This window comes from Buteo buteo, chromosome 22 (assembly GCF_964188355.1).
Source record: "Buteo buteo chromosome 22, bButBut1.hap1.1, whole genome shotgun sequence".
Lineage (NCBI taxonomy): Eukaryota > Metazoa > Chordata > Aves > Accipitriformes > Accipitridae > Buteo > Buteo buteo.
Window position 1 is genome coordinate 18,169,188 of NC_134192.1, and position 27,130 is coordinate 18,196,317.

At 63.5% G+C, this 27,130-nt stretch overlaps 4 protein-coding genes across 14 annotated transcripts; 3 read left to right on the forward strand and 1 right to left on the reverse strand.

Moving 5' to 3' along the window:
* The first annotated feature begins 101 nt into the window (after positions 1-101).
* NOX1 (NADPH oxidase 1) lies at positions 102-6,149 on the forward strand. The gene is made up of 13 exons (XM_075053939.1): positions 102-1,048; positions 2,019-2,114; positions 2,830-2,940; positions 3,021-3,105; positions 3,185-3,330; positions 3,411-3,592; positions 3,828-3,966; positions 4,061-4,153; positions 4,309-4,544; positions 4,625-4,787; positions 4,915-5,061; positions 5,273-5,397; positions 5,595-6,149. Exons 1-13 carry the CDS (start codon positions 1,004-1,006, stop codon positions 5,719-5,721), a joined length of 1,695 nt encoding a protein of 564 aa, XP_074910040.1. The 5' UTR covers positions 102-1,003; the 3' UTR covers positions 5,722-6,149.
* A 584-nt stretch (positions 6,150-6,733) lies between these two features.
* On the reverse strand, positions 6,734-13,953 carry CSTF2 (cleavage stimulation factor subunit 2). Of its 6 annotated transcripts, none has more exons than XM_075053968.1 (15): positions 13,861-13,953; positions 13,621-13,699; positions 12,672-12,841; positions 12,229-12,365; positions 11,985-12,104; positions 11,727-11,882; positions 11,481-11,553; positions 11,098-11,160; positions 9,733-9,792; positions 8,975-9,116; positions 8,458-8,609; positions 7,881-8,158; positions 7,313-7,438; positions 7,049-7,174; positions 6,734-6,929 (listed from the first exon to the last, which is right to left on the reverse strand). In XM_075053968.1, exons 1-14 carry the CDS (start codon positions 13,916-13,918, stop codon positions 7,052-7,054), a joined length of 1,737 nt encoding a protein of 578 aa, XP_074910069.1. In that variant the 5' UTR covers positions 13,919-13,953; the 3' UTR covers positions 6,734-6,929; positions 7,049-7,051. The 6 variants fall into 6 exon arrangements, with proteins under 6 accessions (XP_074910069.1, XP_074910068.1, XP_074910071.1 ...); XM_075053967.1 differs by having other exon boundaries at positions 11,481-11,604; XM_075053970.1 differs by having other exon boundaries at positions 11,481-11,604; positions 12,672-12,962; positions 13,861-13,941.
* Positions 13,954-14,000: 47 nt separating this feature from the next.
* On the forward strand, positions 14,001-17,827 carry TYW2 (tRNA wybutosine-synthesizing protein 2). Of its 6 annotated transcripts, none has more exons than XM_075053635.1 (8): positions 14,001-14,088; positions 14,740-14,811; positions 14,985-15,132; positions 15,213-15,402; positions 15,491-15,641; positions 15,719-15,828; positions 16,504-16,835; positions 16,908-17,827. In XM_075053635.1, the coding sequence occupies exons 2-8, from the start codon at positions 14,741-14,743 to the stop codon at positions 17,352-17,354; spliced, it is 1,449 nt and encodes a 482-aa protein (XP_074909736.1). In that variant the 5' UTR covers positions 14,001-14,088; position 14,740; the 3' UTR covers positions 17,355-17,827. The 6 variants fall into 6 exon arrangements, with proteins under 6 accessions (XP_074909736.1, XP_074909732.1, XP_074909735.1 ...); XM_075053631.1 differs by having other exon boundaries at positions 14,005-14,088; positions 14,522-14,811; XM_075053634.1 differs by lacking the exon at positions 14,001-14,088 and having other exon boundaries at positions 14,098-14,811; positions 16,485-16,835; positions 16,908-17,225.
* A 1,012-nt stretch (positions 17,828-18,839) lies between these two features.
* SYTL4 (synaptotagmin like 4) lies at positions 18,840-26,934 on the forward strand. Its single transcript, XM_075054125.1, has 17 exons — positions 18,840-18,922; positions 19,608-19,770; positions 19,923-20,138; positions 20,674-20,783; positions 20,944-21,058; positions 21,225-21,332; positions 21,617-21,740; positions 21,848-21,938; positions 22,132-22,235; positions 22,357-22,443; positions 22,788-22,966; positions 23,157-23,259; positions 24,207-24,368; positions 25,163-25,268; positions 25,672-25,771; positions 26,318-26,526; positions 26,683-26,934. The coding sequence occupies exons 2-17, from the start codon at positions 19,661-19,663 to the stop codon at positions 26,823-26,825; spliced, it is 2,067 nt and encodes a 688-aa protein (XP_074910226.1). The 5' UTR covers positions 18,840-18,922; positions 19,608-19,660; the 3' UTR covers positions 26,826-26,934.
* Positions 26,935-27,130: the final 196 nt, after the last annotated feature.

Genomic DNA, 27,130 nt, shown 5'->3' on the forward strand with positions numbered 1-27,130 from the left:
AGCCCTCGCGCTCACGGGCATCGAGCTGGGGCTGTGCCAGCGGGAATTGGGGATGGGGGAAAGCCCCGCGATGGAGCGTGGCGGGACGGGGACTAGCCTCATCCTGCGCCTCTGTCGGCGTGGCCGTGGCTGCGGGCCAGGAGCAACCCGGCACGCCGGTAAGGAGCAATCCTGCCCAACCTGTTCCTCCAGGCTCGAGGCTCCGGCACTGGCTGCTGTTCCCAGCAGGAGCACTGGGCTCCACTGAGTTTGGGACCCTGCGGTGGAGGGCAGGCAGGAGAGGAAGGGTGGCTGGCACAGCCGTGGGGATGCTGACGGGACCCAGGCATCCTGCCCCCCAAACCAGGAGCGTGACCCGCCCCCTCCCCAGAACCCATTTGCGGGGTCAGCTCAGTTTGGAGGGTGCTGGGTGCCAGGCTGAGGGTGCTCAGCACCCTGGTGTGCCCATGGAGGTGCAGCACCTCTGGCGCTCAGTCTTAATTCACCCTCCCTGGGCTGGATCCTGGCACCGGCGCAGCACTGTGCCCCTGGGACGCTTCTCCTCCTTCGGTGGTTTTCTTGTAAAACAGGGGCAGTGACTGCTGGCAAGGGGGGCCGGGGAACAGGATAGACCCTCCGTGACTTCCTCCCACCAGGAAATTCCTACCTTAAAAAAAAAAAGCCCATTTTTGTCCCTAAATATTGTAAAAAACCAAGAGGAGCAGCCCGATGCCCTGCAGCGCCCAGCCGTGGGGCCGCGGGGGACCCCTCAGTGGGGGCCCTGTACCTGGCCGGTGCGAGGGGCCGGTTTCGGGGCCGGCTGGCCGATGGGGTCAGCCCTACCTTCCTGGAAGATGGCCTTTGAAACTACCCAGCATTTCCTCAAAGGTTTCTCAGGGGAAAGTCCCCGCGGTGCCGTTCCCGTGGCCGGGGCTGCCGCACCGCCTGCCGCCTCCATAAAACGTGGAGCAGGCAGCGGCAGGCAGCAGCAGGCACGGGCAGGCAGACACGGGGACGTTGAACCATGGGCAACTGGCTGGTCAACCACTGGTTTTCGGCCGCGGTCCTCGTGAGTGTGTGGGGCTGGAGGGGGGTCATCTGCTGGGATGGACTGGGGTGATGCGGGGGGTTATGGGGGGTACGGTCTGGGCATGGCCCCGGGGGGCTTACGGGGGAAATGGGGGTTGATGGGTTGTTCTGGGGCTGGGCTGCAGGGAGAGCCAAGCATCTCCTCCGCTCAGCCAACCTGCAAAGCCCCAGCGGCCAGGGGAGGGATGGGGTTTTAAGGAAAACACAACTCAAAGGGGGGATCCTGCTGCAAAACTTAAAAATGCTGCTGCTTTGCCCAGCCGCTTTGGCCAGGAGCCTCCCGTGTGCCTCCTACCCCCATGAGAGCCTGCACCGGGGTGAAAAGCCTGCACCCTAGGGACGATCTGCCAGCGCGTGTAACGGGGCTTGCCCGGCTGGCACCGCACCGGCTGCTTGGCGCTGCTTGAAGAGCTGCAAACGCGTGGGAAAACGGGGGTTTGCAGAAAGTTGGGCTATTTTAATTTTTTAAATTACTTAAAAAAACCCAAACGACAAAACAAATGCAAGGCAAAGTGGTTTTGGGGGCTCTGCGAAAAATTGATGGCTGTGAGAGGGGCCATTGTGGGGTGCAGCAGGGTTAGGCAGGGGACAGCAGTGCGGTGGGGCTGGGTGAGCCGGTTCCCTGAGAAATTTCCTCCTCCCAGCCTTCCCCGCTCAGCCCCGACCACCCTCTCACCGCGCAGGCGTTGCCTGCAGCTGCCTTTCCTCCTTCCTCGTGCACGGGTGATGCACAGGGCCGTGGGTGACAAGACAGTTATTTTGCAAGACTCCCACACCTCTCCCCACCTTTGGCCCCATGTCCCGGCCCCGGGCGTGCAGCTGCAGCTCATAAGGAAGCAGGAGAGGTCCCGCTGTCCTCGTACCCTCCGGCTGTACCCGCGCCCGAGTGCTGCGGGGTGAGGGGGGTCCCGGGCCGGGGTCCCTCACGAGGCCGCGGCTTTCCCCCGTAGGCAGCCTGGCTGGGCATCAACATCTTCCTCTTCACGTACTACTTTCTGTTCTTTGACCGGGACGAGCGGTATTTCTACACCAGGGCCATCCTTGGGGTAAGCACCCTGCCTGCCTGGGCACGTGTGCCCCTTGGAGCCCTCCTGCAGTGGGGTGGGGGCTGCGGACCCTTCTTTGTCCTGTTCTCTTCCAGCCTGCCATTGCTCCGTCCCAGCCCGGCATTGCTCTGTGCTGGTCCCTGTCTTGTCCCAGCCCAGCACTGCACCATCCCAGCCCAGCATCACCCTCTCCCAGTCCCCAGCACAGCCCAGCGTGACGCCCTCCCAGTCCCCAGTGCAGCCCAGCATCACTCTTTCCCAGTTCCTAGCCCAGCATCACCCCTTCCCAGTCCCCGGCACAGCCCAGCATCACTCCTTCCCAGTTCCTAGCCCAGCATCACCCCTTCCCAGTCCCCAGTGCAGCCCAGCATCACTCCTTCCCAGTTCCTAGCCCAGCATCACCCCTTCCCAGTCCCCAGCACAGCCCAGCATCGCTCCTTCCCAGTTCCTAGCCCAGCATCACCCCCTCCCAGTCCCGAGCCCAGCCCAGTGTCACTCCCTCCCAGTCCCCAGTGCAGCCCAGCATCACTCCTTCCCAGTTCCTAGCCCAGCATCACTCAGCCCCAGCTCAGCGTCACTTGGCCCCATCCTGTCCCAGTCCCGGCACAGCACCATGCTGGGCAGAGCCGGGGGGGGGGTCAGCGCGGCTGCAGGCAGGCGTAGCCCACCTGCGGCACGGGACAGTGGGTGCTCACCCCCCTCCTCCTGTCCCCAGTCCGCCTTGGCGTGGGCACGAGCATCGGCCAAATGCCTCAACTTCAACAGCATGCTGATCCTGCTGCCCGTCTGCCGCAACCTCCTCTCCTTCCTCCGCGGGACCTGCTCGGTGAGTGCCCCGCGGCGGCACGGCCACCGCGGCCGTCCCCGTCCCCATCCCTGTCCCAACGCCTCCTCCTCTCCCCGCAGTGCTGCAGGCGGACGCTGCGGAAGCAGCTGGACCACAACCTCACCTTCCACAAGCTGGTGGCTTACGCGCTGGCCCTGCTCACAGGTACCGCCCTGCGCCGGACTGGGGGACGGTGGGGACGGGGTGGGCGGCCGGGTGGGTGACAGCCTGTCCCCCTGCCCAGCCGTGCACACCATCGCCCACCTCTTCAACCTGGAGCGTTACAACCACGGCCAGCAAGCCACCGACGGCAGCCTCCCCGCCGTCCTCTCCAAGATGCACCTGCAGGGTGGTGGCAAGTGGCTGAACCCCATCCACTCCAACCAGACGGTGAGTGCCGGCCCTGGCATCCAGCCCCCCCTGCCACCACCCGTGCCCTGCTTCCCTAAGCCAGCCTGCCAACCCCGCAGACCGTCGAGTACGTGGCTTTCACCACCATCCCGGGGCTGACGGGAGTCATCATCACGCTGGCGCTCATCCTCATGGTCACCTCCTCCACCGAGTTCATCCGCAGGAACTACTTCGAGGTCTTCTGGTACACGCACCACCTCTTCCTCATCTACTTCGCCGGCCTCGTCATCCACGGCATCGCGTAAGGCTCCTCGCCGCTCCCCAAAAGCGGGACAGCGAGGGGCAGCGGCCGCAGACCCCCGATGGGGCAGCCCTGCCTGCCCCGGGGGAGCGGTGCAGCCCCCGAGAAGGTCCAGGGGGGCCGTGAGCTCCCCGTTCCCGGGGCTGGCTAGCCCAACCGGCCTCACGCAGCACGGCTCAGCCCCGGCCGGGGGCACAGGAGCCAGCCCCTGGGCTCATCCCTCACCTCCCCGCAGCGGGCTGGTGCGCGGGCAGACGGAGGAGAGCATGGAGGAGGTGCACCCTCATCGCTGCGCCCAGTATCTCACGCGCAAGGACGAGGACTGCAGCCACAACTGCTGCAAAGACCCCGAGTTCGGGAGCATCCCTGCCGAGGTAGGGTGGTGGCGGGGGGAGAAGCCCTTCCCTTGCGCTTGGGATGCTCCAGCCCCGGCCATCCCCAACCCTTCGCTCTTCACCATCCTCGCAGTCCTGGAAATGGGTTCTGGCTCCCCTCATCCTCTACGCCTTCGAGCGGATCCTCCGGGTCTGGCGTGCGTGGCAGAAGGTCATTGTCACCAAGGTGGGTGGTGCAGGAGCCTGTGCCTACCGCCAGCTCCTTTCCTCGCAACCACCGCTGCCGGGCGGCCGTGGGGAGACGGGCAGGGGCCGCTGCCATCGCCCCTTGCCCGGGGACGGGAGCCAGGCTGGGTGCCGAGCCCTGTCCCTGCCCTGCAGGTGGTCATGCACCCTGCCCGAGTGCTGGAGCTGCAGATGCAGAAGAAGGGCTTCCGCATGGAGGTGGGGCAGTACATCTTCGTCAACTGCCCCGCCATCTCCCTGCTGGAGTGGCATCCCTTCACCCTCACCTCGGCACCCGAGGAGGACTTCTTCTCCATCCACGTCCGGGCAGCCGGTGACTGGACGGAGCGTCTCATCGACACCTTTCAGCAGCAAAAGACGGAGATGCCCAGGTAGGCTGGGGACCACCCCAACAGACCATCCCAGGGATTTGGGGAGGCCGTAGCTCTTACCCAGGCACTCCCTTGGCCAGGATCGAGGTGGATGGCCCCTTTGGCACGGCCAGCGAAGACGTGTTCCAGTATGAGGTGGCCATGCTGGTGGGAGCAGGCATTGGCGTCACCCCCTTTGCTTCCATCCTGAAGTCCATCTGGTACAAGTTCCAGCAGGCTGACCAGACCCTCAAGACCAAGAAGGTATGGGCTGCCCTACAGGACCAGCCATGGGTTTCCCCATGCTGGGCTTCTCAGTCCTCAACATCGCATCCTTCCACCCCTCCTGCTCCGCTCCACCTTGGGCAACCCCTCTGCCCCTGCATCCCAGATCTACTTCTACTGGCTCTGCCGGGACACGGGAGCCTTCGCCTGGTTCAATGACCTGCTTGCCTCGCTGGAGCAGAAGATGGCTGAGTCGGGCAAGGCGGACTTTCTCACCTACCGGCTCTTCCTCACCGGCTGGGACACCAGCATCGTGAGTCGGCCACGGGCAGGCATGACTGCAAGGGGGGACACGGGGTGGCCGAGGCAGGCAGGAGGGGCAGGGCAAGCGTGTCAACGGCTTGCAGGCAGAAAGTCCGGGAGCCGTGTTTGGTGGCCATCAGCCATCACCTCCTCCGTGGTGAGGGAATGGAGGTGGGCTCACGGGTGGTGGCCGGGGTCCTCACCGTCCCTGCTCGGTCCAGGCCAACAATGTGGCGCTCCGCTTCGACACCGCTACGGACACGGTGACGGGCCTCAGGCACAAAACCATCTTTGGGCGGCCCATGTGGAACAGCGAGTTTGCGGCGGTGGCTGCAGCCCACCCCAGGTGAGAGCTGGGCAGGGGGTTTGGGGTGCCAGTGCTGGGAGGCACCCCCTCCTCCCTGGTACCCAGCGCCAGGCTGGGCAGAGCTGGCTTTGGGAGGGGCATGCTCATCCCCACAGGTTGCAGGGATCCCAAAAAGCTCTTAAATCACCTTTCCCTGAGCCGCCCGCCTGGCACTGACAGCCCCGTGCTGTGCATAGGTCAGTGGTCGGTGTGTTCCTCTGCGGGCCGGGGGCCTTGGCAAAGAGCTTGCAGAAGTCTTGCCACCAGCATTCCAGCCTGGACCCCAGGAAGGTCAAATTCTACTTCAACAAGGAGAACTTCTAAGTGGCAGTCAGGCTGGGACCCCAGCGAGCAGGGGACTCTACCGGTCTCACCTCACCGCCTGTGCCAGAGCGTGGCCAGGGATAAGCATCTGCCGAAAAGCGCATGCACCAAAGCCAGGCAAGACACGGCAAGGCACTCCTCCTCCACGAGAAACTCGCGGTTCAAAGACTGCTGCCTTCTTGACCTGGTCTACAAAGGGTCCTCATGAAGGGAGCGGACCCGCAGCTCCGCACAGCCCCTCATCGAGAAACCAGAGGCACGTGCTGCGATGATGCTGCTGGAGCAGCGGGAAGCAGCGGGAACGTCCAGCAGGCTGGGCAGAACCACAAGCTGGGGATGGGGACAGGAGAGGGGCACGCCGAGCAGGCACTGGGGGCCAAACGTGCCCCTCTGGGTTTAAACAGTCCTTTACACAAAAGCGTAAATTAAACGTGCTTTCCTTTGCAATAAAAGCCTCCGTGGTGACTCAGTCCGTGCAGGTGTGAAGGGAGCCTACTCTTTGCCCCCTTGTAGGGCTGCAACAAAAAGGCTGGTTCATAGCAAACCCTCTGGGGTGCAGTGTAAGGCACTCCCCCTCTGCGGGGGCTCGCTGCCACCACCCAGAGCCAGCCTGCACCACCTGCCAGGCACACACCAGTGCACATGCCAACTTCAAAGGCAGCTCACACAAAGGCAACAAATTCTGCTCAAGCATATGCAGGGAAGAGGGGAAAACCACCCTCCCCGAGCAGGCTGGTGTGGTAAGCAATACAGCAATTGGATACAGAGCCCTTCCTGCCCGGTCGGCAGGGACAGAAAGCCGAGCTCCCTGTCCTGCCCTGCCCTTACACCCCTGTGAACAGCTGTGACCTGCACGGCACATAAAATCCCACGAGCAAATCTTGCCTTGGTGCTGGGGAGGTGGGAGGAAGGCGAGTGGTTTGGACTAGCCTGGAGCCAGGCCAGACCGTTCCCAGAACCCAACAGTCCCATTCCGGCCTCCACAAGAGACCAAACAAGGCAGTCGGAAACATGGCTTTACTCAAACCCTCCTCCCACTTTATTTCGAACGTCATAAAATATACACACAGAAAAAAGGATGAATGGGAGGGGAAAACATTGCGGGGGGGAGGAGAAACCTCTCCCAAAACGCAGCATCAGCTCAGACACCAACAGGAAGCAGCTGCCACAGAGCATCGCCTCTGTCCAGGTGGACGGCATCTCCAGGGCTAAGAGAAGGAAGGGGAGTGAGCTCCAGCATAGAGAGGAAAAGCAGCCCCATCCTGAGCAGCTCTCTGATTTACTGATGGGGAGCAGGCACAGGCTGAGGCTGGGTTAAAGACATCACCTGTCAGGGTGCTCCCGTGGACTTCTGGATTTGCTCCTTTAGAATAAGGATGCTCTGCCGTTGCTCCGGAGGCAGCATGGCAATCTGGTCCGCCGTCAGCTGCAGAACCTGCATGATCAGGGCTGCCTGTGGGGAGAGGGGGGGAATCAGAGATGTGCGAGCAGTCACGGGTTACTAGAGTCAGGAAGGGCCTGTCCCCGCCACAGTGAGGCACGTAGGAAGTGCCACTCCTGCTGTCTCACCCTTCCCTTTTTGTCCTCTCACCTTCTCGTGATCCTGGGGGGTGACCTGGCTCTGTCCAGGGCTAAAGCCTCCAGGCTGACCAGCTCCTTGGACCCCTGCCCCAGGAATGCCTCCTCCCTGCATGCCTGCCCCTGCCATGTTAGGAACCTGTGGGCACGAGAGAACGGGTAAGGACCAAGGGGTCCCTGGACTCAGCCATACAAATACAGGAACGTAAAGCAGATGATCAGATGGATGCCCTCACAGACAGCCTGAAGACACCCAAGCGTGAAGAGAGACAGGCTACCGTGTTTTACGTGCTCTCCTCTGCCTCCAACTCCTGCGCTCCTTCCTGCGCATCAGGAAGAGGTGGAGAGGAGCCTGAACCTCGTCCTGTGCCCAGCAGATGGGCAATGCCTGGGGAGATGCGACGGATGCCCTGAACCCCTCAGAGAGCCACTGATCCAGGCCTTGTGCTTCCCAGCGGTGCTGCTCCACAGGACACCCTCCCCTCTCTAGCTGCTGCAGAACGCGATCATGCCCCCCACCCAGCCCCAATCTACAAGACACTGTCGGTGCCCAACCAGCTGAGCAGAGGTGTTGTGTGTACCTGGCGGGGCCCCTGCGGGCCACTGGCTCCCATGTTAAGTGGCCCAGGACCCTGTATCCCACCAGGCATAGGGCCACGTGGGTTGGGACCAGGCCCTCGAGGCTCCAGGCCCCGGGGCTCCATGACCCTGGCCTCCATGGCCCTGGCTTCCAGCACTCGCGGCTCCAGGACCCGTGGCTCCAGGCCTCGTGCCTCCAGAGCTCGCGCCTCCATCACCCGGGGCTCCAGCCCTCGCGGCTCCAATCCTCGCGGCTCCAGCCCTCGGGGATCTCTTCCGACTGCAGAGGAAAGACAAGGCGAGCTGTTGAAGGGAGCAGCGCCGCAGGGAGCGTGGGAGCGAGCCCGCTGCCTCCTTTGTCTGGGGGCTAGCAAATGCCTGGAAGGTGCAGGGCTGGGGGCAGAGGAGACATGCCTGGAGGAAGTCCCTTGCCCCGTGTGAGTGTCCCTCCTTGCCCCGGAGTCAGTCGCTTCACTGCCCAAATCCCCCTTCTACGTCTCGCGTTGGGGCAGCGGGCTCCACTCTGACTTCTTGTCCGTATGCTTTAAGCCACCCGTTATTTCATGCCCCCTCTCTCACCTCGAGCATCCATCAAGGGCCCCCGCGGCTCTCCCATCAGTGGTCGGGGTTCTCCCATGGGTCCCCCCCTCATCTCATGGGGGGGGCCACGGCTGTCATGACCAGGCATATGGTGCATAGGGGCTCCCTGGTGGGGCGGCCCAAGGTAACCTCTGACGCAGAGAGACGAGGAGAGCAAAGCAGGAGGAGGAGAAAAAGCGAGAGAGTGTAAATCAGACGCTGGCTTGGCACGGTCTGGGCAGAGCGCTGGGATTGCCCCCGAAGCCGGCCGCAGGGCAGGAGGGTGAGGCTGGCACAAGGACGGGTGCTGTCGGCCCCATGCCGCAGGGCTGCTGCCATCACCCCGGGGATGCCCCGTCCCCGGGGAAACGGGCCGGCCCCCGCGGTCGGCAGCACACAGGCCTCCGACCAGGCAGCGGTGACTCCCGGAAGGCTGGTGCCATCCCTGTCCTCAGTGAGAGGTCACCCTTGGGCAGGGGACGGTGCCAAGGGCTCCTCTCCTTCCCTCTCCCCTCACCTGGGCTCCACTTCTCCAGTGACTGAGAGCAGGGTCCCTCCGCGAGGGTCATTCGGGGCATCTCCCAAAAGGCCTCGGGGCGGCGGGCCACTAGCAGGTAGAGGTCCACGCTGCATAGGGGCCCTCGGGTCTGGCATGGGCACTGCCAGGGAGACACACAAGAGCTCGTGAGGATCTGCATGACCAGCGCCGTGCTGAGACTGTCCCCCAGCGCTCTCGGGGCTAGGGTGCGGGGCGGCCTCGCTGCTCCCCGGCGCGCAGGCGGGTGAGCCGCGCTGACCGCTGGGGGGGCAGCCCCTCGCACGAGGCCACGGCGCACCGAGGCCCCTTCCCTGGCTGCTGCTTTTATCCCTCTCTTTCCCTCTCTGGCTCTACCTCAGGCTCCTAATGGCACCAGGTGGCCAAAACAAGCGTGGGTGCCCCCGTGGCAATCCCTACGAGCGCGGGCATCAACACCCTGCTGACGTGGGGCCAGGAGCAAAGTAAGACCTGGCAGCGAGGTGTCAAAGGGGGCTGGATCCTAGGCAAAGGCCCTCTCCAAGCAGGCTCTCCTTTTCCACTAGTGGCTCTCTGTGCACAGCACTAGCCTGCTCTCTCCTCTGGCCCCGGAGGAAATCCTGCCTCCTCCTCTTAATCCTGCCAGGCTACACGGAGTGATACACCAGTCCCCGGCCCTGAGCATAGTGGGGTGAAAGCTGCTCTCTGTACACTCCACAACAAGCTCCATGGGAGGAGGGAGCTGGCGAGTGCCGGGATACCTTGAACGCGTTCGATAGACGCAGGCCTGGCAGGTCCCACGGGCGAGAGCTGCAGGTTCCCTGGGCAAGCAGCAGGAAAAGAGGGAGAAGAGCAGACACGTAAATAGTGTATGCACACATGCACTCAGCCTTGGGGACAGTGCTGCCTGCAGGATCACTTCTGCTCCCTGAAGTCCCCCGGAAAACCTACAGAGAAGATGCTGCATGCTGCAGGTCTGGCTTTATCAACCTCTTCCATTAACGCCACCTCAGCCACCACAGGTGTGACAGCCAGCTTGGCACAGCCCTTCCCTCGCTCACTGTGTGAACGTGCAGGGCAGGAGGACATCCTGCCGAAACAATCGGCATTCTGCGGGGCCATGCTGCGCCCCTCAACGCACAGCCAGCCAGCTTCTGCTTCTGCCCCTGCCCGCAGCTTCCCATGGCACTCATCAGTGCCAGCTTCCTGTCTGCTCTCCAAAACCTTGCGGGTGCCAAGAACTACCAGGTTGCTCTCAGGAAGATGGTGCCCACCCCAAAGAAAACGAGAGTCAGCTACCCCTAAGTACCTAAGACCAGAGGATCTCAGAACAGGTTTGCCACGTTCTTGAAACAAGGCCCACGATACAAGTCAAGGCAATAGGGGTGTCAACTGCCTGCGTGCCTTATTACTGGGAGAACAGGAACGCCTTGGTTGTGCTAACCCCGGCGCGTGGCTTGATGGGGCAGCCACACAAGGTGTGAACCGTAAGGAATCCGGCTCCGGGGCTGGGCCGTACAGACCGTGCCTGCGGAGGGAAAGCCAAGCCATCACTCACCGGGAAATTCCCTGCCAAGCCTTGCACTCACTGTCACAAGCAAAAGCGAAAGCCCAGCTCCCTCTGCCGGGCACGGCGCAGGGAGCACTCGCAGAGGCGGGCAGGCGCGGCGGCAGCACAAGCTGCTTCCCAGCACCCAGGCAGCAAAGGAGCAGGACAGGGACCAGAGAAGAGCAAGCTCTGCCTGCCCGCACAAGCACAGGGACAGACATGGGCTCACAGAGAGATGGAAAAAACAGGCACATCCCACTCGGTGGGGCTCTGCGGGGACCGGCAGCTCTCCTGGCTTCCAGGGCTCATCTGCATAACACGGCGCAGAACAAGCTGGGAGCAAACTGGTGCATGGGTTAGGGCCCTGGAAGCAGGAGACCTGCTACCACAGCCTTGCGCCTAAGCGAACAAACTCGGGTGCAGCCCAGCGCTGCAGGAGCTGCCCCAGATCCAGGGGCGGCAAGGCTGCAGGTAGCTGGCAGGGGCTCTCGGCGCAGCACTGCTCAGCACCCGTGGCCTGGGCCCTCGCTGCAACGAGGCTCACATGACACACAGCACTAACCCACATCCGTTTTACCTTGTCCACGCTCCAAGGGGACAGGCCCTCCACCCGGCATCCCCACCTGCGGCTGCATCCCACCTGAGAGGGAACAGGCAAAGATCAGATACCTCCTCCTTGGCCATCCCTACACAACTAACCGATTCCTTTAGCCCCAAATACCTCCCCCTCTCCCAGCTCCTGGGGGAGCATCTGGAGGTTTATTTTCTTGGTGTTAGTTCCCCACAGAGATAAGCCAACTTTTTGGACCGCTGCTGGTGGCAGCCACAACCACAACGCATGGTTTGGGACTACGTGTGCTCTCATGGGGCCAAGCCCTCCGGTTAGGGGGAAGGTAGAGGGGGACTGTCCGTAGGACCCGTACGCCCAGGGCACGGTTCAGCCAAAACCCACGCACTCACCTCCTGGAGCCATGGGGCCGGGGCCTGGGCCCTGTACAGGGGCTGCCATCTGTCCTGGGGCCGGCACTCCTCCCTGCATGGGTGGCTGCATCAGAGGAGGAGCGCCGTTTACGTGCATCCCACCCTACCCAGGAGAGAAACCCGGGGAAGCCCCGTCATTTGGGCACACGCACCCCAGCTGCGAGAGCTGGAACCGCCAATGCCCATCTCTCCCCCGCACAGCACGTGTGTCGCATAGGCTCTTACTATGGGCTGTGGCTGGGACGAGGGGGTATTCTGCGGGTTCAGTTGGGCATTTGGCCCTGGCCCAGGCCCTGGTCCCGGTCCAGGCCCTGGCCCTGGCACTGGCTGCTGGTTGCCTGGGATCAGAGGAGGAACGCTGGTCTGGCGATGCAGGATTTTCTAGGGACAGAACAAGGAGAAAGGAGTTCTCTTCCACCTGCCCTCCGTAACAGGCTGCCACTGATACCCTACCGACCCTGGATGAGGCAGGAAGGGACAAACCAGTGCAATCTCCGGGTCGACGATCCTCATGACGACCTGGGCCTGCAGCAGGGCGTAAGCCAGCTGGGGGTTCTGGAGCAGCATGTTCCTGGCTTCCTGGGGGCTGTTCTGGACACACAACTGAGAAGACACACATAGATCAGAGCTCGGGCAAGGCACGACAGGGGCTGCGAGGGCACAGGCAGCGGTGGTAGAAGCTGTGCTCATGCAGCGAGCAGGGAGCGCAGCCCTCCGCTTCACTTACCTTCATCTGCTTCATCAGCTCAAACATCTGCTCGGGTGGCAGGCTGGCTACTGCTCGGCTGATGGACTCAGGGGCATCTTCAGGATTGACAGGGTCCCCATAAGGTGACTCTATGATGGGTGCACCTGTGCCCAAGCCTGCAACAGAGTTTGTGACCTCGTATGGCAATGTGGACTGGCCGTTTTTAACGGGCTCATTAGAAGGGAAGCACCATGCCGTTACAGGGAAGGGGAGGCGGTGAAAACGGGGAGATTATCTGGGAGAGAAAACAGAGCTGAGCCCACCCATCCCTATGCAAAACTACTTGCTACATCGCTTGGAGCAGGTCAGCTCCACAAGGTCTCCACCTTGCCAGCCTCGCAGAAGAGGCACGCTTTATAACACTGAAAAGGCCAGGCCCAGCATGACATCAGTGCATTCTCCACCATAAAATTCAGACTCACTCTTCAGCTCCTCCTTGTTCTTCTCACTGGCCGCATTGTCGACGCGCAGGGCCCTCCCGCTGAACTCTCGCCCATTCAGGTTCCGCATGGCACTGAGTGCTGTCTCCTGGTCTTGGTACTCACAGAAGCCATAGCCCTTCGGCTTTCCCGTCTCCCTGTCATACACCAGCCTGCACAGCGAGGAGGAGAGAACCACCACGGCTGAGGGCAGCGCAGGCATCTAGCAGTGCGCAGTGCCCACAGCTCCCCATCAGTTGGGAGGGAGCTTTTGGGGTACACCACACAGGAGCGCTGGGGAGCAGAGAGAAGGCACCAGAGTCAGATCAAGGTGCACAGCAGTCGGCCCTAAGCCAGAGCCAAAAGACCTCCTGGCTGCAGGCCGATGGGTGTTCCCAAAACTCCAGTATGCAGGAAGGCCACCAGCGCAGGCGCTGTGCTTTCCATGACCCATGAAGGCAGCTCTTGGGGGCACAGGACTGGACTGGCTGCTCCTGGAGCTCCCAAGCCCTTAATTGGGAGCTCTCTGAAGCCTGGTGCCAAGCCAGGAAAACATCCCTGCAGAGCCGCCGGGATGGGAGTGCTCTACACTCCCATCTCTTTGCATAGAGCCTGATCAGGACGCGAGGCCTTATCCGCCCCAGCCCCACGCCACAGCAGGGCAGCTGCCTCCATCCCGGAGCACCGTGCCCACATTCAGGCTGTTATGCTCTGCATCTCCAGAGGACCTCGGCACAGGATCTCCGTGCCTGTACCCCAAGCACAGCTGCCACAGCCTCCCAAAGCGCCCAGAAGCCGCACCGCTGTGCGCTGCTTTGCTCCTGCCCGTCGGAAGGCTGGCTCTGCGCAGCATGCCCCTCCACAGCCCCCGGCCACCCGCGGGGCTGGGGGCTCGGTTTGCCCACGCTGCCTTCAGGCACCGAGGAAGGGGGAGACCGGCAGCCATTCTCACCTAAAGCTGACCACGGGCCCAACCTCTGAGAAAATGTCCTTCAGCTGCTCCTCTGTGGCTTCGTACGGGATATTCCCCACTGTGGAAAAGAGACGGTGGCCGCCAGTCAGCCTGGAGGCCGAGGGCTGCGCGGGTACCGGCCCCCAACGGCGGGAAGGACTCGGCCGGCTCGCCCTCGCCTTCATCCTCATCCTCATCCTCACCCCCGTCCCCGTCCCCGCCCGCCCCCGTGCCGCTCACCGAAGACAGAGCGCAGGGAGCGGTCCACGGCGGGGTCCCGCACCGACAGCCCCGCCATCCCGCCGCCCGGGCCTCGCCGCCGCTTCCGGTCCCTCGCCCAACGCCATCCCCCCCGTTTCCGCTTCCGGCCGCTCCCGCAACAAACATGGCGGCGGCGTGGCGCAGCGGGGAAAGCGCTCCGACGGGAAACACGGAGCCGCGCCGCTGAACCCCTACGCGCCGCGCTCGGTAGGAGCGGGGAGCGGGGGGGTGGGCGGCCGGGACACCAGGCCGGGGGCTGCTGGGTCCTTGGGGAGCCCCTCCCGGGGCAGCCCCGCGGCCTCAGGGGTGCAGTCCCGGGCACCGGCCCTGAGGCACAGTCCCCCGGGTACCCCACCCCCGGGCACCCCACTCCCAGGGCACCTCATCCCCTGAGGCACCCTATGCCCCGACACACCAACCCTTATCGCCTGGGCACCCCACTCCCAGAGCACCCCATCCCCTGGGCACCCCATTCCCAGGGCACCGCATCCCCAGGGCACCCCATCCCCTGACACCCCGGGCACCCCATTCCCTGGGGTACCCCACCGCCGGGCACCCCATTTCGTGGAGGACCCCATTCCCCGACCCCAGAGTACCCCATCCCATGGGACACCACCACCCAGGGTATCCCACCTTCCAGGGCACCCCATCCCCGGTCACCCCATGGCAGCACCAGGGCAGCCAGCCCCCTGCTCCAGGGTGCAGCCTGGGCTCCGATGCCCCCAGCATGGTGGTGCCAGGGACCCCCACCGGCCCCTGCTCCCTCCTGTCCCTTGCGAGCCAGACCCCCTGTGCCCACCTGGCGGGCGGCCGTATCCCTGCCAGCCGGCGACATCCCTCCGTCCTGGGACTTGGCAGGATGGAGGCCAGGGGTGTCCCCGTCCCTGTCCCTGCGCTGGCCACGGAGCCACGATTCGCCCAGCGCCTCAGGTGAGCCTGCAAGGGGGAATGGGAGCCCTGCAGCTGCTCTGGCAGGGTGCAGGCCGGGCTGGTCGGGAGGAGAGCTCGGAGGGCCAGCCTCACACTCTGGGACTGGGGTCTCTTCCCTTTGGTGGGGTGGGCTGCGGGGCTGGGGAGGGCCTGACCGTGCCTTGGCCTTGCAGGGAGCATTTGGAAGAGGAGCAGCTCCTGGACGGGCGCTACCGGCTGCAGGAGGTGCCGGGGGGCCGCGTGGCCCTGCCCGTGGTTGAGGAGAAGCTCTCCCAACTGCGGCTGCCCCAGGAGATACCCTGTGGACTGGTCCAGATCCAGGTTGGGAGAGACCCCCCCCTCCCTGAGTCCTGCCATGGGGCGGTGGGGTCTTAGCCCCACGTGCCACTTCCCTCCCACAGGACCCCGTCCCCTCCAGGGCAGCCCGCCGGCAGACGCCTGCCCAGAAGCTGCGGGACGAGCTGCGGCGGCTGCTGGGCAAGAGCTGGTCGGAGGAGCTGGAGCGTGATGTGCCCCGTGCCTGGCAGCGGCATGGGGATCTGGTCCTGCTGAGCGAGGATTGCTTCAGGGCTGCGCTGTGGGAGAAGCTAGGTAAGTGGGAGCAGGGTCTGGGTGCCCAGATCCTGCCCGCAGAGCTGTCCTGGCTTTTCCCAAAGCTCCGAGGACGGGTGCATTGCAGGTCCAGCACTCTGGGAGACGGTCACCTCAGCTCTGGGTGCCCGTCGGCTGGCCAGGCGAGGACGGGTGTTGCCAGATGGGATGCGGTCCCCCAGTGTCACCCTGCTGCTGGGCCAGGATGGCTGGGTGGAGCACGTGGACAACGGGATCAGGTAGGCAGGAGCCACAGTGCAGGACACAGCTGGTGCAGGGAAGGGGCTGCCCTCATTGGGCCGGTGATATCTCCCAGGTACACGTTTGATGTGACCAAGTGCATGTTCTCACCGGGCAACATCACAGAGAAGCTGCGCGTGGCCTCGCTGCCCTGCTCCGGGGAGGTCCTGGTGGATCTCTACGCAGGTAACGGGGGTGGCGGAGGGATTTGGCAGGGCAGGCTTGTGGAGGCAGGCAGGCAGGCTGAGAGCAGTGATGCAGGTACCGATGGCATCCAGGTGGATGTGAAACATCGTTTCCAGCCTGGACTGGAAAAATACCCAGGCTTAGAGCTCCTGCCCTGTCTGTGAGCCCTCAGCTAACCTGGCACTGCTGTCCCTCCTGTGTCCTTGTTGCCTTTGGACACTTAGGATGACCTTGCACTCAGGCTCTGCAGAGCACTGCTCTGTATCTAGTGCTGGTCATGGGAATCATTGGGATCCAGGAGAAAGATTTGTCCTCAAGATTGTTTCTAAAAATCTCCCGTAGATGTCCTGAGCCTGTACTGATGCACTTTCTTGACAAGCTGGCTCTAACTGAAACATCCTATGCTGTGAGATGACTGGGGAGATCACATCAGGCATTTGCATGTCAAGAGAGCTGCTGTTTTGTACTTAGGAAAGTTAATGCTTTCAATACGTGCCACACAGAAAGGCAGTGGCACTCACAAAACTGCTCTGGATTAATTAAAATTAATGGTAGTCTGAGCACTTCTGCACTGAGCGGAAGCAGGGCAAGGCAGGTCTTGAGCTAATGAACAAAGACTGAAGGTAAAATAAGCTCCTCTGTAAACATTTTTTCAGACAGATTTTGCTTTTGCAGAGGAGGGAGGGATGAATTTCCATTTTCCCAGCATCTGGGCTTGTTCCAACCCAGAGCAAAGCAGATTCAGAGAGCTGGGGTGGCAATCCGCATCCCTCCCTGCCTCTGGGGAGGAGCATGGACCCCCTGCAGTACCGGGACCCTGCCCTCAGCACTGCCACCTCCTGCCCCCAGGCATCGGCTATTTCACGCTGCCGTACCTGGTTCACGCAGCGGCTGCCTTTGCCCATGCCTGCGAGTGGAACAGCCATGCCGTGGAGGCCCTGCGCAGGAACCTGGCACTGAACGGCGTGCAGGACCGCTGCCGCATCCACCACGGGGACAGCCGGCAGGTGAGTGGTGCTGCCCGGCCGTGGACCCCCCATCCCCGCATGCCATCCCCCTTATCTCCCCTCTCTTTCCAGCTGGAGCTGTGGGACGTAGCGGACCGGGTGAACCTGGGGCTGATTCCCAGCTCGGAGGAAGGCTGGCCGGTGGCCTGCCGTGTCCTGAAGAAGGGCACGGGTGGGGTTCTCCACATCCACCACAACGTGGAGACTGTCCCCTCACCGGCCCCTCCACAGACCCTAGTCCTGCAGGCTAAGCGGGGATCTCTGGAGGGAGCCGGCTCTGATGGAGAGGTGCAGCACCCAACGGAGGATGGTGGGAAGGAGACACTGGGGGCCAGGATCAGACCTGAGTGGCAGAGGTGGGCTGAAGCCACGGCAGCACGAATCCGGGGGCTGCTGGTAGAGCTGCATGGGCAGCCGTGGCGCACCAGCATCCTGCACATCGAGGCAGTGAAGTCCTACGCGCCCCACGTGCATCACCTCGTGCTGGACCTTGAGTGCCGGCCGATGCTGCCCACCTAGCTGGCCACAGGCCCCAGCATGGCTCCGGCTCACATGAAATGCTGGTGTTGGAGCATTGGTGGCCAGGAGATGCTACCGTTGCCTGCTGCCAGCCTGGATTCACTTTACGTCCCCTCGTTCCCAGGTGGCATCACAGCCCAGCAGTGCCTCCCGGTCCCCAGTGCACGGAGGGATGTGCTTCCACGGGAGATCTCTCCAGAAGCTGTATCCCAGCCTAGGATGGGGTGAGCTGGGACTGAGAGCGCCCGGCGTCCTGCCCCGATCTTGGAAATGTGGTGGTGCTTTCAGCCCCATTTTCACACAGGAGAGAGAGCCACGGGGCTGAATAAACCTCAGATTCCTGCCGGGCTTCGTTTCAGCGAGTCAGGGGCAGGCTTTGTACTTGTATTTACCAGCGTGCTTTTTTATTGTACTGGAAACTGATCTGTTCATCTCGGTTTCTTCTCACGTTTTTGCAGAAATAAGGATGTTTCCCACCTCTCTGGTTGTTGTCCAGTTAAAAAGCGAACACTGGTACAAGTGTGGGGGTCTGGCCTGGGGACGCCAGCTCCCAGGGGAGTGTGTGGAGGGGCTGGGAGAGCAAAGCCTCTACCTGCAAGCCCAAAGCTCTCTTGCCTGAGCATCGTGTGGTTACCCCTGTTGCAGAGAAACCCCTGTTTGGGGAGGGAGCTGACACTGGCCCTTTGGTGTCCCTCTGGATTTTCCGCTGTGTAGGTGTCCTGCCTCCTCCCGCAGGGCTGGGAACCTCTGGCTCTCCCTGTCCTGTGGCAGGGAGCCCTGGGGTGCAGCCGAAAGTGTGGGCAGAGCTGCATCCTCGTGTTTGCTTTGGGGCTGCTCCCAGCCGGCCTCCTATGCAGCCCCGCTGTCCTGCGTGGCGAGAAGCTGCCTCCCCACGCATGTGAGCCCCACGCCTCGTCCTGCCACGTGTGCTCACCGTTTCCCTATTGCCTGTGCTGCTGCGGGCAGAGCGCGAGGAGCCCTGCTGGGACCGTACCTCTGTCCACGAAGGACAAGGGCGAAGGCTGGAGCCTTGCAGCGGGGCCATCCTCTGCTGCGGGCAGAGCTGGGTGAACACCACGACCGTGGGTCCCGGTCCTTTGCCCACACCGTGCTGGGCACCCCTGGCTGGCACACCCCCCCAGCATTTGCGGGTGGCTGTAGACTTTGTGCCGGCCTGTGTGTGCACTTTGGGAGGAGCTGCCTTCCCAGATAGGGCTGCGGGGGAAGAACGCCGGGATCGCAGCCCGGAGAACCGGGACGGATCACCCAGCTCCAGGCACCGAGACGGGCTCTGCCCAGCCCTGCCGGGGGAGGAGGAGGAGGAGAACAACCCGCGGGGTTGGGGACGGTCCCCGGGGGGAAGAAGCTGCTGTCCCGGGGGGGAAGGAGCTGCTGTCCCCGGCAGCGCGGGGGCTGGACGGGCCCGGCGCCGCCTCCCGCCCCGTCGGTGCCGCAGGTGCGGCGGGCGCGGCCCCTTTAAGGAGGCGGCACCGCCCCCCCCCCGCCCCGGTGTGTCCCCCCCCCCGGTCCCCGCTGCTGCCGGGAGGCGCCGGCCGGAGCCGCTGCAGGTACCGGGCGGCCACGCGTGGGGCGGGGAGGGGGAGACCGGGAAGGCGGGGGGGGTCCCGGGGGTCGTCGGAGCCGGTCAGGCGTGGGGCTGCCGGTGCTTCCCCGGTGGCCGTGGACGTACACACCCCCCCCCCGGACAGAGAGGAGCCCGGGGTCCGGGCGGCTGCGGGGACCGGAGGGTTCCCCCCCCTCCCCCCACGCTGGGCTGCAGACCCCCGAGCGGGGTGGGGGGGGGTCCGTCTGTCAGCGCCCTCCGGGCCGGATCCTGCCCGCCCTGCCCCGCCGCTGCTCTGCCGGGGGCGGGGGGGGGGGAACCGAGCAGCTTTCCGAGCCCCGGGGTGCATAGGTGGGCGCAGCGGCCCGGGGCAGCTTCTTCCTCCCCGGGGTGGGAGTGGGTTTCCCGGGGGTGCTGGGCGTCAGCCCCGGTCCCACGGAGCCGGCTGAGGTCACCCGGGGCTGGCAGGCGGCCGACAGCCCAGCCCGCAGCAGCGCCGTGCCCTGGGCAGGGCCGCCGAGGCGGCTGGGAGAACCGGGTGCCCGGCGAGACGGCGGCGGCGAGACCGTGTCTCGGGTGCCGTGAGCCGGACCGGGCTGGGTGGGAGCCAGGGCAGCCCCGGGGTGCGGGGCACGGGGGGGGGTACCCGGCAGAGATGGGGCCGCGCTAAGCGGGTGGCTCGCTCTTAGGACGGAGGAGCCCGGCTACTTCTCGGCGAGGGTGGGCGATCCCGGGTGGAACGATGTCGGAGGCCGTGGATCTGTCCTTCCTGTCGGACGCGGAGAGGGATTTGATCCTGCAGGTCCTGCAGCGCGACGAGGAGCTTCGCAAAGCGGAGGAGAGGAGAATCAGGTGAGGACGTGGCCGGAGCCGGGCAGGGCGCTGGTTTCTCCGCTTTGCTCTAGAGGCGGCTGGAGGGGCGATGGGGCTGGGGCGGCAGCTCTGCCCCGGCCCCGGGGGTCCCGGCCCGGCTCTGACAGCTCCCGCTTTTGGGGTCCGAGCAGGCGGCTGAAGAACGAGCTGCTGGAGATCCGGCGCAAGGGTGCCAAGCGGGGCAGCCAGCGCTACAGCGAGCGGACCTGCGCCCGCTGCCAGCAGAGCCTGGGTCGCGTCAGCCCCAAGGCCAACACCTGCAGGGGCTGCAACCACTTGGTGTGTCGGGACTGCCGTTCCTACGGCCCCAACGGCTCCTGGCGCTGCAAAGTCTGCACCAAGGAGGCGTGAGTAGCTGGGGACGAGCGGCGAGGACCTTCTGCGCGCTCCTCCTGTCCCCGTCCTCTTACCGGTCACCCCAGCTTGATGCGCTATGGCCAACCTTGCCTAGCCCAGCCCGTCTTCTCCGCTGTCCCTCTGCTGTCACCTCCCGGGGTGGGCAGCCACGGTTGGGTGATGGAGAACTGGGTCGTGCCCCACTCTTGGGCCTCCTTCACGCCCACCGCGCTCCTTTTCCCCCTTACTTGACTCCGGCATCGCCCCGTGCCCCTCGCGCAGCCTGCTTCAAGCACCCCAGGTTTCCTCCCTCTCGGCCTCCCCTGTCCTACAAAACCCGCCTTGCTCCTGTGTTTGCTGGGGACGTAGCTGGGCCCGTCGTCTGCCCGGTGCATCATCTCTGCCCAGCCACCTGCCAAACGTGCCCACTGTGCCCGTGCTCTCTTTGGCTGGTGGCAGCACTGAGGGTGGTGTTGGGGTGCAGGGAGCAGCCCCCCCGCTGCCCCTGACCCCTGGACTGCCCCCCACCGCCTCCCTGCCCTGCAGCGAGCTGAAGAAGACAACAGGCGACTGGTTCTATGACCAGAGGGTCAACCGCTTCGCCAACCGGCTGGGCAGCGACATGGTGCGGCTGTCCCTGCGGCACAAGTCGGCAGGTAAGGGTGCCGCAGCGATGCCTCCTCCCGCAGCCTGGCCCACCGGGATGCTCCAGCTTTCCCTGGCGCACCTCTGCCCACTGCGGAGCTGGCTGGGAGCAGCTCCTGCTCTGGAAATGGGCTCGGAGCAGTGGTCCTCCTGATGCCTCTCTCCTTCCAGCCAGCAAAAGAGAGACCGTGGGACAAACCCTCCTCCAGAAAGCCCAGCTTGGCGAGCCCAAAAACTCCTCCGCAGCCCGGCAGCAGAGCCCCCCAGCACCCCGAGAGGGGCCCAGGTGAGGATCCCTGCTGTCTCCCCTGCTCCGGGTGCCAGCCCTCGCCTGCTGCAGGGATGGGAAGGACGTTGCCACCCTGCTCAGATCATTGGTGGTGCAGAAGCTCGCTCTCTCAGGCTGGCCTACTTGCCAAACAGGACATACCTGTGGTTTTGTTTGTCTGCAGTTTGTTTCTGGATGCCTCAGATCCTCGGGATGGCAAAAGCGACACAGAGTCCATGGAAAACATGAGCCTGGATGGCTACAGACTTAGTCCCGGTGGCGTGGGGGGCAGGTGAGGGGCTCCCTGGGCGGGTTGTCCTTGGCAAGGCTGGCCTGGTAGAGGATGAGGACTTTTGTCTCATGTGCGTTTTTCTCGGTCTGGTGAGGGAGAGCTGGCTTCTCTGGCTGGGCTGAAACCTGTCCCTGGGCAGGCAGGTCCTCTGCTCCCCAGGCAGGGGTGCTCCGGGGAGCTTGCATGGCTCCGGGGAGCTTGTGGGGAGATGGCATTTCCCGGCCAGCGCTTGCTCTCCCAGCCGTGCTCTTAGCGTGGGACAGACCTTTCTGTGTCCTCCGCAGGAGTAACTCCCTGGAGAGAGCCACCCCTCTCAGAGATGGAAAACAGGTTGCTGCGCCAGCAGGACCTGCTGCCACCAGCCTGACCCTCCCTCTCCGCTCCAAAAACGCGTTCTCCGACGGACGGGTGCGTGCCACTGCTCCGGTAGGCTCAGCCCTGTCCTGGGGGACAGGGCTGGGAGCATTTTGGGGTGCCCAACGCTGCCCTGCACTGAAGGGACCTTTCCTCCCCAGGATGCCGCCGTGGGGAGCTGCAGCAGCGCCTTGGTGGATGAGCACGAAACGATATTCAAGAAGAATCCCCGGCGGGTGGTGAGGCCGGCGGGTGAGAGCTGCGTGGGTGCAGGGGGAGTTTGGGTGCCGACATGGCATGGGGTGGGTGACCGCTTCTGCCTGGGCTGCGGCGGGCTTTCAGTGGAGATGGGAGAGACTGGGGCAGCCCCTTGCTGGAGGGAGCAGCAGGGCTCTGCCAGTCCTGCAGCGTGTCGCTCCCTCCTGCCTCACCATCTCTCGTCCAGACTACACCAAGTCGGTGATCGACCTGCGCCCGGCGGACTTTGTGGGGGAAGGTGGCTCTTTGGGGGACAGGAGCAAGTCGGTCCCTGGCCTCAACACGGAGCTGGTGAGACCCTCGGCGTGCCCCTCGGTGTGCCGCGGAGCCGGCTGCCAGGTGGAGGAACCGGCTGCCTGGCCGGCCGTGCCCCGCTGCTCCCCACGCGGGTGGCTTTTCTCTCTCCTTGCAGGAGGAGGAGGAGGAGGACATCGATAACCTGGTGGAGATCCATCGCCAGAGGGTGGCCCGCAGCAGCATGCGCAGCGGCACCTCCTCGGTGAGTCCCCGCGGTGCGGCCGTGCTCTGCTCCGCTGCAGGAAGAAATGGTGGAGAAGGGCAGCGCCGACAGGTTGAGGTGGAAGAAGGCAGGGCGGGCAGCTCCTGGGGTGCATGAGCAAGAACTTGGGGTGTGGGGGCTTCCTCCTCTTGAAGGGAATCGAAACGTGGAGACCCAGCTCTCTTCCAGGGAGCTGCGCGCGGGTGGGAGGCGCTCGGCAGCCTTCCCCAGCCACGGAGGGGTGAGAGGGGCTGTGCGGAGGAGGCATGGGGAGTAGCCTTGCTGAGGATGAAGAGGGACCGTCAAGTGATGCTGCCCCGGCTCAGCCCTGCCGTGTCTTCCAGAGCACGCTGGGGAGCATGGTCAGCATTTACAGCGAGGCCGGTGACTTCGGCAACGTCACGGTCACCGGGGGAATCTCCTTCTCCCTGAGCTACGAGCAGAAGGCGCAGACCTTGTTCATTCACGTGAAGGAGTGTCGCCAGCTGGCCTACGGGGACGAGGGCAAGAAGCGCTCCAACCCGTAAGAGCCGGAGGGGGCGATGGCTGGTGGCACCGCCGGTGGTGCTCAGCTGGCTTGTGGGGTGCCCACCAGAGACTGGAGCTGTAACTGGGGGGTCTTGGCGAGGCAGGAGGGCTGGGGTTGTCCTGGGAAGCTCAGGGGGCTAGTCATGGGGAGACTTTGGTGAAGCGCTGCCTGCCCCTGCCTTCAGGTACGTGAAGACCTATCTCCTGCCCGACAAATCCCGGCAAGGGAAACGCAAGACGACCATCAAACGCAACACCATCAACCCGCTGTACAACGAGCTGCTGAAGGTGAGCGGGGATGGGCTGGGGTGCAGCCCGCTTCCCGCTGCGGGGCCGGGCAGGCACTCGGCCCCCGGGGATGCTGCTGGAACAAACCAGGGGAGGGATGGGCTCCGAACGCCGAGGCGGGGGCTCCGCAGAGGACCCGTGTCCGGCCACTGCACCCTGAAAGCTGGAAAAACCCACTGCCAGGCTGGGTCGCTGCTCTGATGTGGCTGTGGTGTCAAGCCCCGGGTGCCGTGGTGGAGGCACAGCTGCAGATGTGAATGTGTGTCACGGGCAGTGTTCCTGCCTCCTGTGGCATTCCCCAGAGCTGGGGCTTTCTGCTTAACCTGGACATCATTGCTTTCCATGGAGGATGCTCCCAGGCCGTTGCAGGCAGGTTACAGTGGTGGGAGGGAGGGCAGCACGGCTGCAGAGGCAGAGATAAGGCAGCTCTGGGCCCCAGGGCAGAAGAACTTGGCGCTGCCCTTCACCATCCCCGCTGCGGCCACCACAGGCTGGTGGGACCGGCTGGCTCCGTCCCTGAGCTCTGGCCCCTGGCTCAGGCCAGGCGCTCTCCGGACAGGAGGGAAGTGGGAATCGTGGTTTGGTTTCCAGGCTCCCACAGCCCCAGGTTTGCTGAGGTCTCGCGCTCTGACCACCTGAGGCTTGGTGGGCTGGCAGAGCTTCGCTTGTGGTGGGACGGGGTGGGGTGGCCAGATGCCAGAAGTCCCGGTCCTGGCTCTGCACGGGCTCTGAGGACCACTTGCCTGGAGAACACGGGCTCCTGCACCACTGCCCCAGGACTTTGAGGTTTCAGGAGGCTTGGAAAAGAAGACAAACAGTCTCCTGCATGCATCCATTGCTCCTCAAACCTGTCTCCTGCTCGAGAGCTGCGGCTGATGGTGTATGCCAAGCCTGTCCCCCGCCTGATGCTGCCTGCTCACCGGTGGTTTTCCTGTTTCTCTTCCTAGTACGAGATTAACAAGTCCCTCCTGCTTACAAGGACGCTGCAGTTCTCGGTCTGGCACCACGATCGCTTTGGCCGCAACACGTTCCTGGGGGAGGTGGAGGTCCCACTGGACACCTGGAACTTGGAGAGCCACCTGGAAGAGTTTCTGCCCCTGCACGGCAAGGTGCTGGCCCTGCCACCCCAGCCCTGCTGCCCGCAGCCTCCCTTGCCTGGCCCTGTCTGGGGGGGGGTAGCCATCAGTGGGCAGAGGGGCGCAGAGACCTCGGCCGAGAGCTGCCGAACGGCTTCTGCCAAATCAAATCTTTGGAGGAAGGAAGACCCCAGAAGCAGAGAGCAATACTCTTGTAGTAAAAAAGGGCAGATCTTCTGCCTTGAGCCTAGCTTCCCTCCTCCTCCTCAGTAAGTCCCCGGTGTGATGCTGCGAGACTTGTCTTTGCCCCATCAGGTATTTTCATTCCGCTTGATTGATTGATTGCTCCAAGAGCGCAGCTCTTCCCAGCTCCCTGTCCCAGCTGGGAGGAATTGGAGCCAACATCAGGGAAGCAAATGGGGGAAACTGGCCGGGACATCCTGCTGCGGGTTGCAGAGCCGGGCAGTGAGGGCCTTCGTGCAGCTCGATGGCAGCAGCAGATGCTGCTGCTGGACTTAAGTCTGGTTCTCTGGACTTAACTCGTCCTGCGGGCTCAGCCCTCGGTGTTGCTGGGGCTCGAGCAGCTTGTGGAAGCTCCTAAATAGGCTTTCCTAAGGGAGGTGATTGAGCCAAAGTAGGATCCCGAAGGAGCTGGTCTGAGTCTGACTTGGTGCTGGGGAGGGTCTGCAGGCATTTGTGCTGGCTAAACCGCCTCCAGGAGAAGCCGAGCCCTTTGGCCCTTGTGCTGCATGCAGATCAGGGCCATCACCATGTCTGCTTTGGCCTCTCTAGCAGTGTTTTATTTAGTAAGTCTTGCCTCTTTGCAGATTGGGGCGGATGCTGCTGGTCTCCACCAGTACAAGGGGGAGCTGGTCGTCTCCATGAAGTACATCCCATCTTCCAAACACCCCGGGACTGGGAACGGCAGGAAGGGTGAGTGCCGGAGCTCCAGGATCTCTGCGTCGCCTGCGGGACCCACTTGTGGCCAGGCGAGCTGGGTCTGGGTGGGTTCCTTGGGTGGTACCACCGCAGTCTTCTCCTCTGCAATGCCTGCAAGGCTGCTCTGGGTCGGGGCGGTCCTGGCTGTCCTCAGGCTGGCCGAGCGGTCCCAGTGCTTTCCTGGGGCTGGACCAGGCTGGACCATCGGGCCCCGCGTGAAGCAATTGTCTGCCTTCGCCTCGGCGGGCAGGACCAGTACGGGAGGAGGCAAGAGAAGATACTAGCTGGGGATCTGTACCTGCCTCTGTGATGAGGGCTCTTCAGCAGGACCTTTCCAGAAGTCTGTGGAGGTGGAAATTAAGGTTGATTCATTCTTGCTGTGTTGGGTTTTCCCCAGGCAAAACAGGGGAAGGCGGTGAGCTCCAGGTCTGGATCAAAGAAGCCAAGAACCTCACAGCTGCCAAATCTGGGGGGACCTCAGACAGCTTTGTCAAGGGGTAAGTGTGAGTCCTGGGGGGGGGGGGGGGGCAATGAAGGCACTGTTCTCCCCGGCTGCATCCCAGGGCACTTCCCAGACCTGCCGTGGGGACCTGGGGGAGGGAAGGGTCTCTCCGCTAGCTGCCCCACGCTGCCTGCGTTGGTACCCTGAAAGTCACAATCTGCCCAGTGACAAGATGCTCCTGGTAGCAAACGCTCTCCTGGCTGGTCGAGAGGTTGCGGTGGGAGGCTGTGTGCAGGGCAGGGCTCCAGGTGCCATCAAATCATCGTCCCAGAGGTCACCAAGCCACCGGGCAGCACGGCTGGGGACGAGGAGGCTCTGGTCCTTGCCTTCTCCCCTCCTTAGACTGCTTGCAGTCTGCTGAGCGGCTTTTCAGGAGGCAGGGCAGAGACCTGGCCCGTTGCAGACTGTCGTGGTCCTTCTTGCTGAGCCATAACAGGGAAGGTGGGCTCCAAGCTGGGTCCTGGGGTGCTGAGGTGCCCCAGCCTCTGGGGCAGAAGGCAGTTGCACACATGCTGCTAACCCAAAGGGCTGCTTCCCCCAGCTACCTCCTGCCACACAAAAACAAAGCCTCCAAGAGGAAGACGCCTGTGGTGAAGAAGACCCTGAACCCTCATTACAATCACACCTTTGTCTACAACGGCGTCAACCCCGAGGACCTGCAGCACATCTGCCTGGAGCTGACGGTCTGGGACCGGGAGCCGCTGTCCAGCAACGACTTCCTCGGGGGTGTCCGTCTGGGGGTGGGCAATGGTGAGGAGCCCTGGGGTCCCATCAAACCCTGGGGACCCATCAAACCCTGGGGACCCATCAAACCCTGGGGACAAGCAGCCTTGCTTGGGGCTGCCTGGCTGTGGGCAGGAGGCTGCTCTGGCAGTGACTTCTGCCCGCATCCATCCTTTCTGCCAGGCATGAGCAACGGGCAGGCTGTGGACTGGATGGACTCTACGGGCGAGGAGCTGAACCTGTGGCAGAAGATGTGCCAGTACCCGGGCTCGTGGGCAGAGGGGACGCTCCAGCTCCGCTCCACCATGGCCAAGCTGAGGCCATAGGCTGCGGCGTCGAGGGCTGGCACCGCTGCATGGCCTGGCAGGGCTGCCAAACGTGGGTGGGTTTTTCTTTTTGCTTATACTTTAATAAACATGACCTTCTCTAAACAGGCTTGGGCAGAAAGTCGTCTTGGCCTAGCTTCCTTTAAAGAAAGGGTTTTCCTTTTGTCTTAGGCTTTGCACCAAATTTCAGGCTGAGCTGGAGTCCTTGCGGACCCTCCCTTCTTCCCCCCCAGGCAAAATGCTTTCAAATGTGGTTGGGTTTTTTCTTCTTTCCATTCTTCTTCCTCCCACCCCCTCTGTTTTCA

Excerpts from the sequence above, each read along its gene's own strand:
- NOX1 (XM_075053939.1), top strand. The coding sequence starts at position 1,004 with ATGGGCAACTGGCTGGTCAACCACTGGTTTTCGGCCGCGGTCCTC. Across the intron at positions 4,788-4,914 it reads AGACCCTCAAGACCAAGAAG|ATCTACTTCTACTGGCTCTG; the intron begins GTATGGGCTGCC and ends CCTGCATCCCAG. Across the intron at positions 5,062-5,272 it reads CCGGCTGGGACACCAGCATC|GCCAACAATGTGGCGCTCCG; the intron begins GTGAGTCGGCCA and ends TGCTCGGTCCAG.
- SYTL4 (XM_075054125.1), top strand. The coding sequence starts at position 19,661 with ATGTCGGAGGCCGTGGATCTGTCCTTCCTGTCGGACGCGGAGAGGGAT. Across the intron at positions 22,967-23,156 it reads GGCAAGAAGCGCTCCAACCC|GTACGTGAAGACCTATCTCC; the intron begins GTAAGAGCCGGA and ends CCCTGCCTTCAG. Across the intron at positions 25,269-25,671 it reads GACTGGGAACGGCAGGAAGG|GCAAAACAGGGGAAGGCGGT; the intron begins GTGAGTGCCGGA and ends GGTTTTCCCCAG.
- TYW2 (XM_075053629.1), top strand. The coding sequence starts at position 14,486 with ATGGGACACCACCACCCAGGGTATCCCACCTTCCAGGGCACCCCATCC. Across the intron at positions 15,829-16,503 it reads CCTGGTGGATCTCTACGCAG|AGGAGGGAGGGATGAATTTC; the intron begins GTAACGGGGGTG and ends TTGCTTTTGCAG. Across the intron at positions 16,836-16,907 it reads ACCACGGGGACAGCCGGCAG|CTGGAGCTGTGGGACGTAGC; the intron begins GTGAGTGGTGCT and ends CTCTCTTTCCAG.
- CSTF2 (XM_075053967.1), bottom strand. The coding sequence starts at position 13,918 with ATGGCGGGGCTGTCGGTGCGGGACCCCGCCGTGGACCGCTCCCTGCGC. Across the intron at positions 11,883-11,984 it reads TCGACCCGGAGATTGCACTG|AAAATCCTGCATCGCCAGAC; the intron begins GTTTGTCCCTTC and ends TTCTGTCCCTAG. Across the intron at positions 8,610-8,974 it reads ACTGGAGAAGTGGAGCCCAG|AGGTTACCTTGGGCCGCCCC; the intron begins GTGAGGGGAGAG and ends TCTCTGCGTCAG.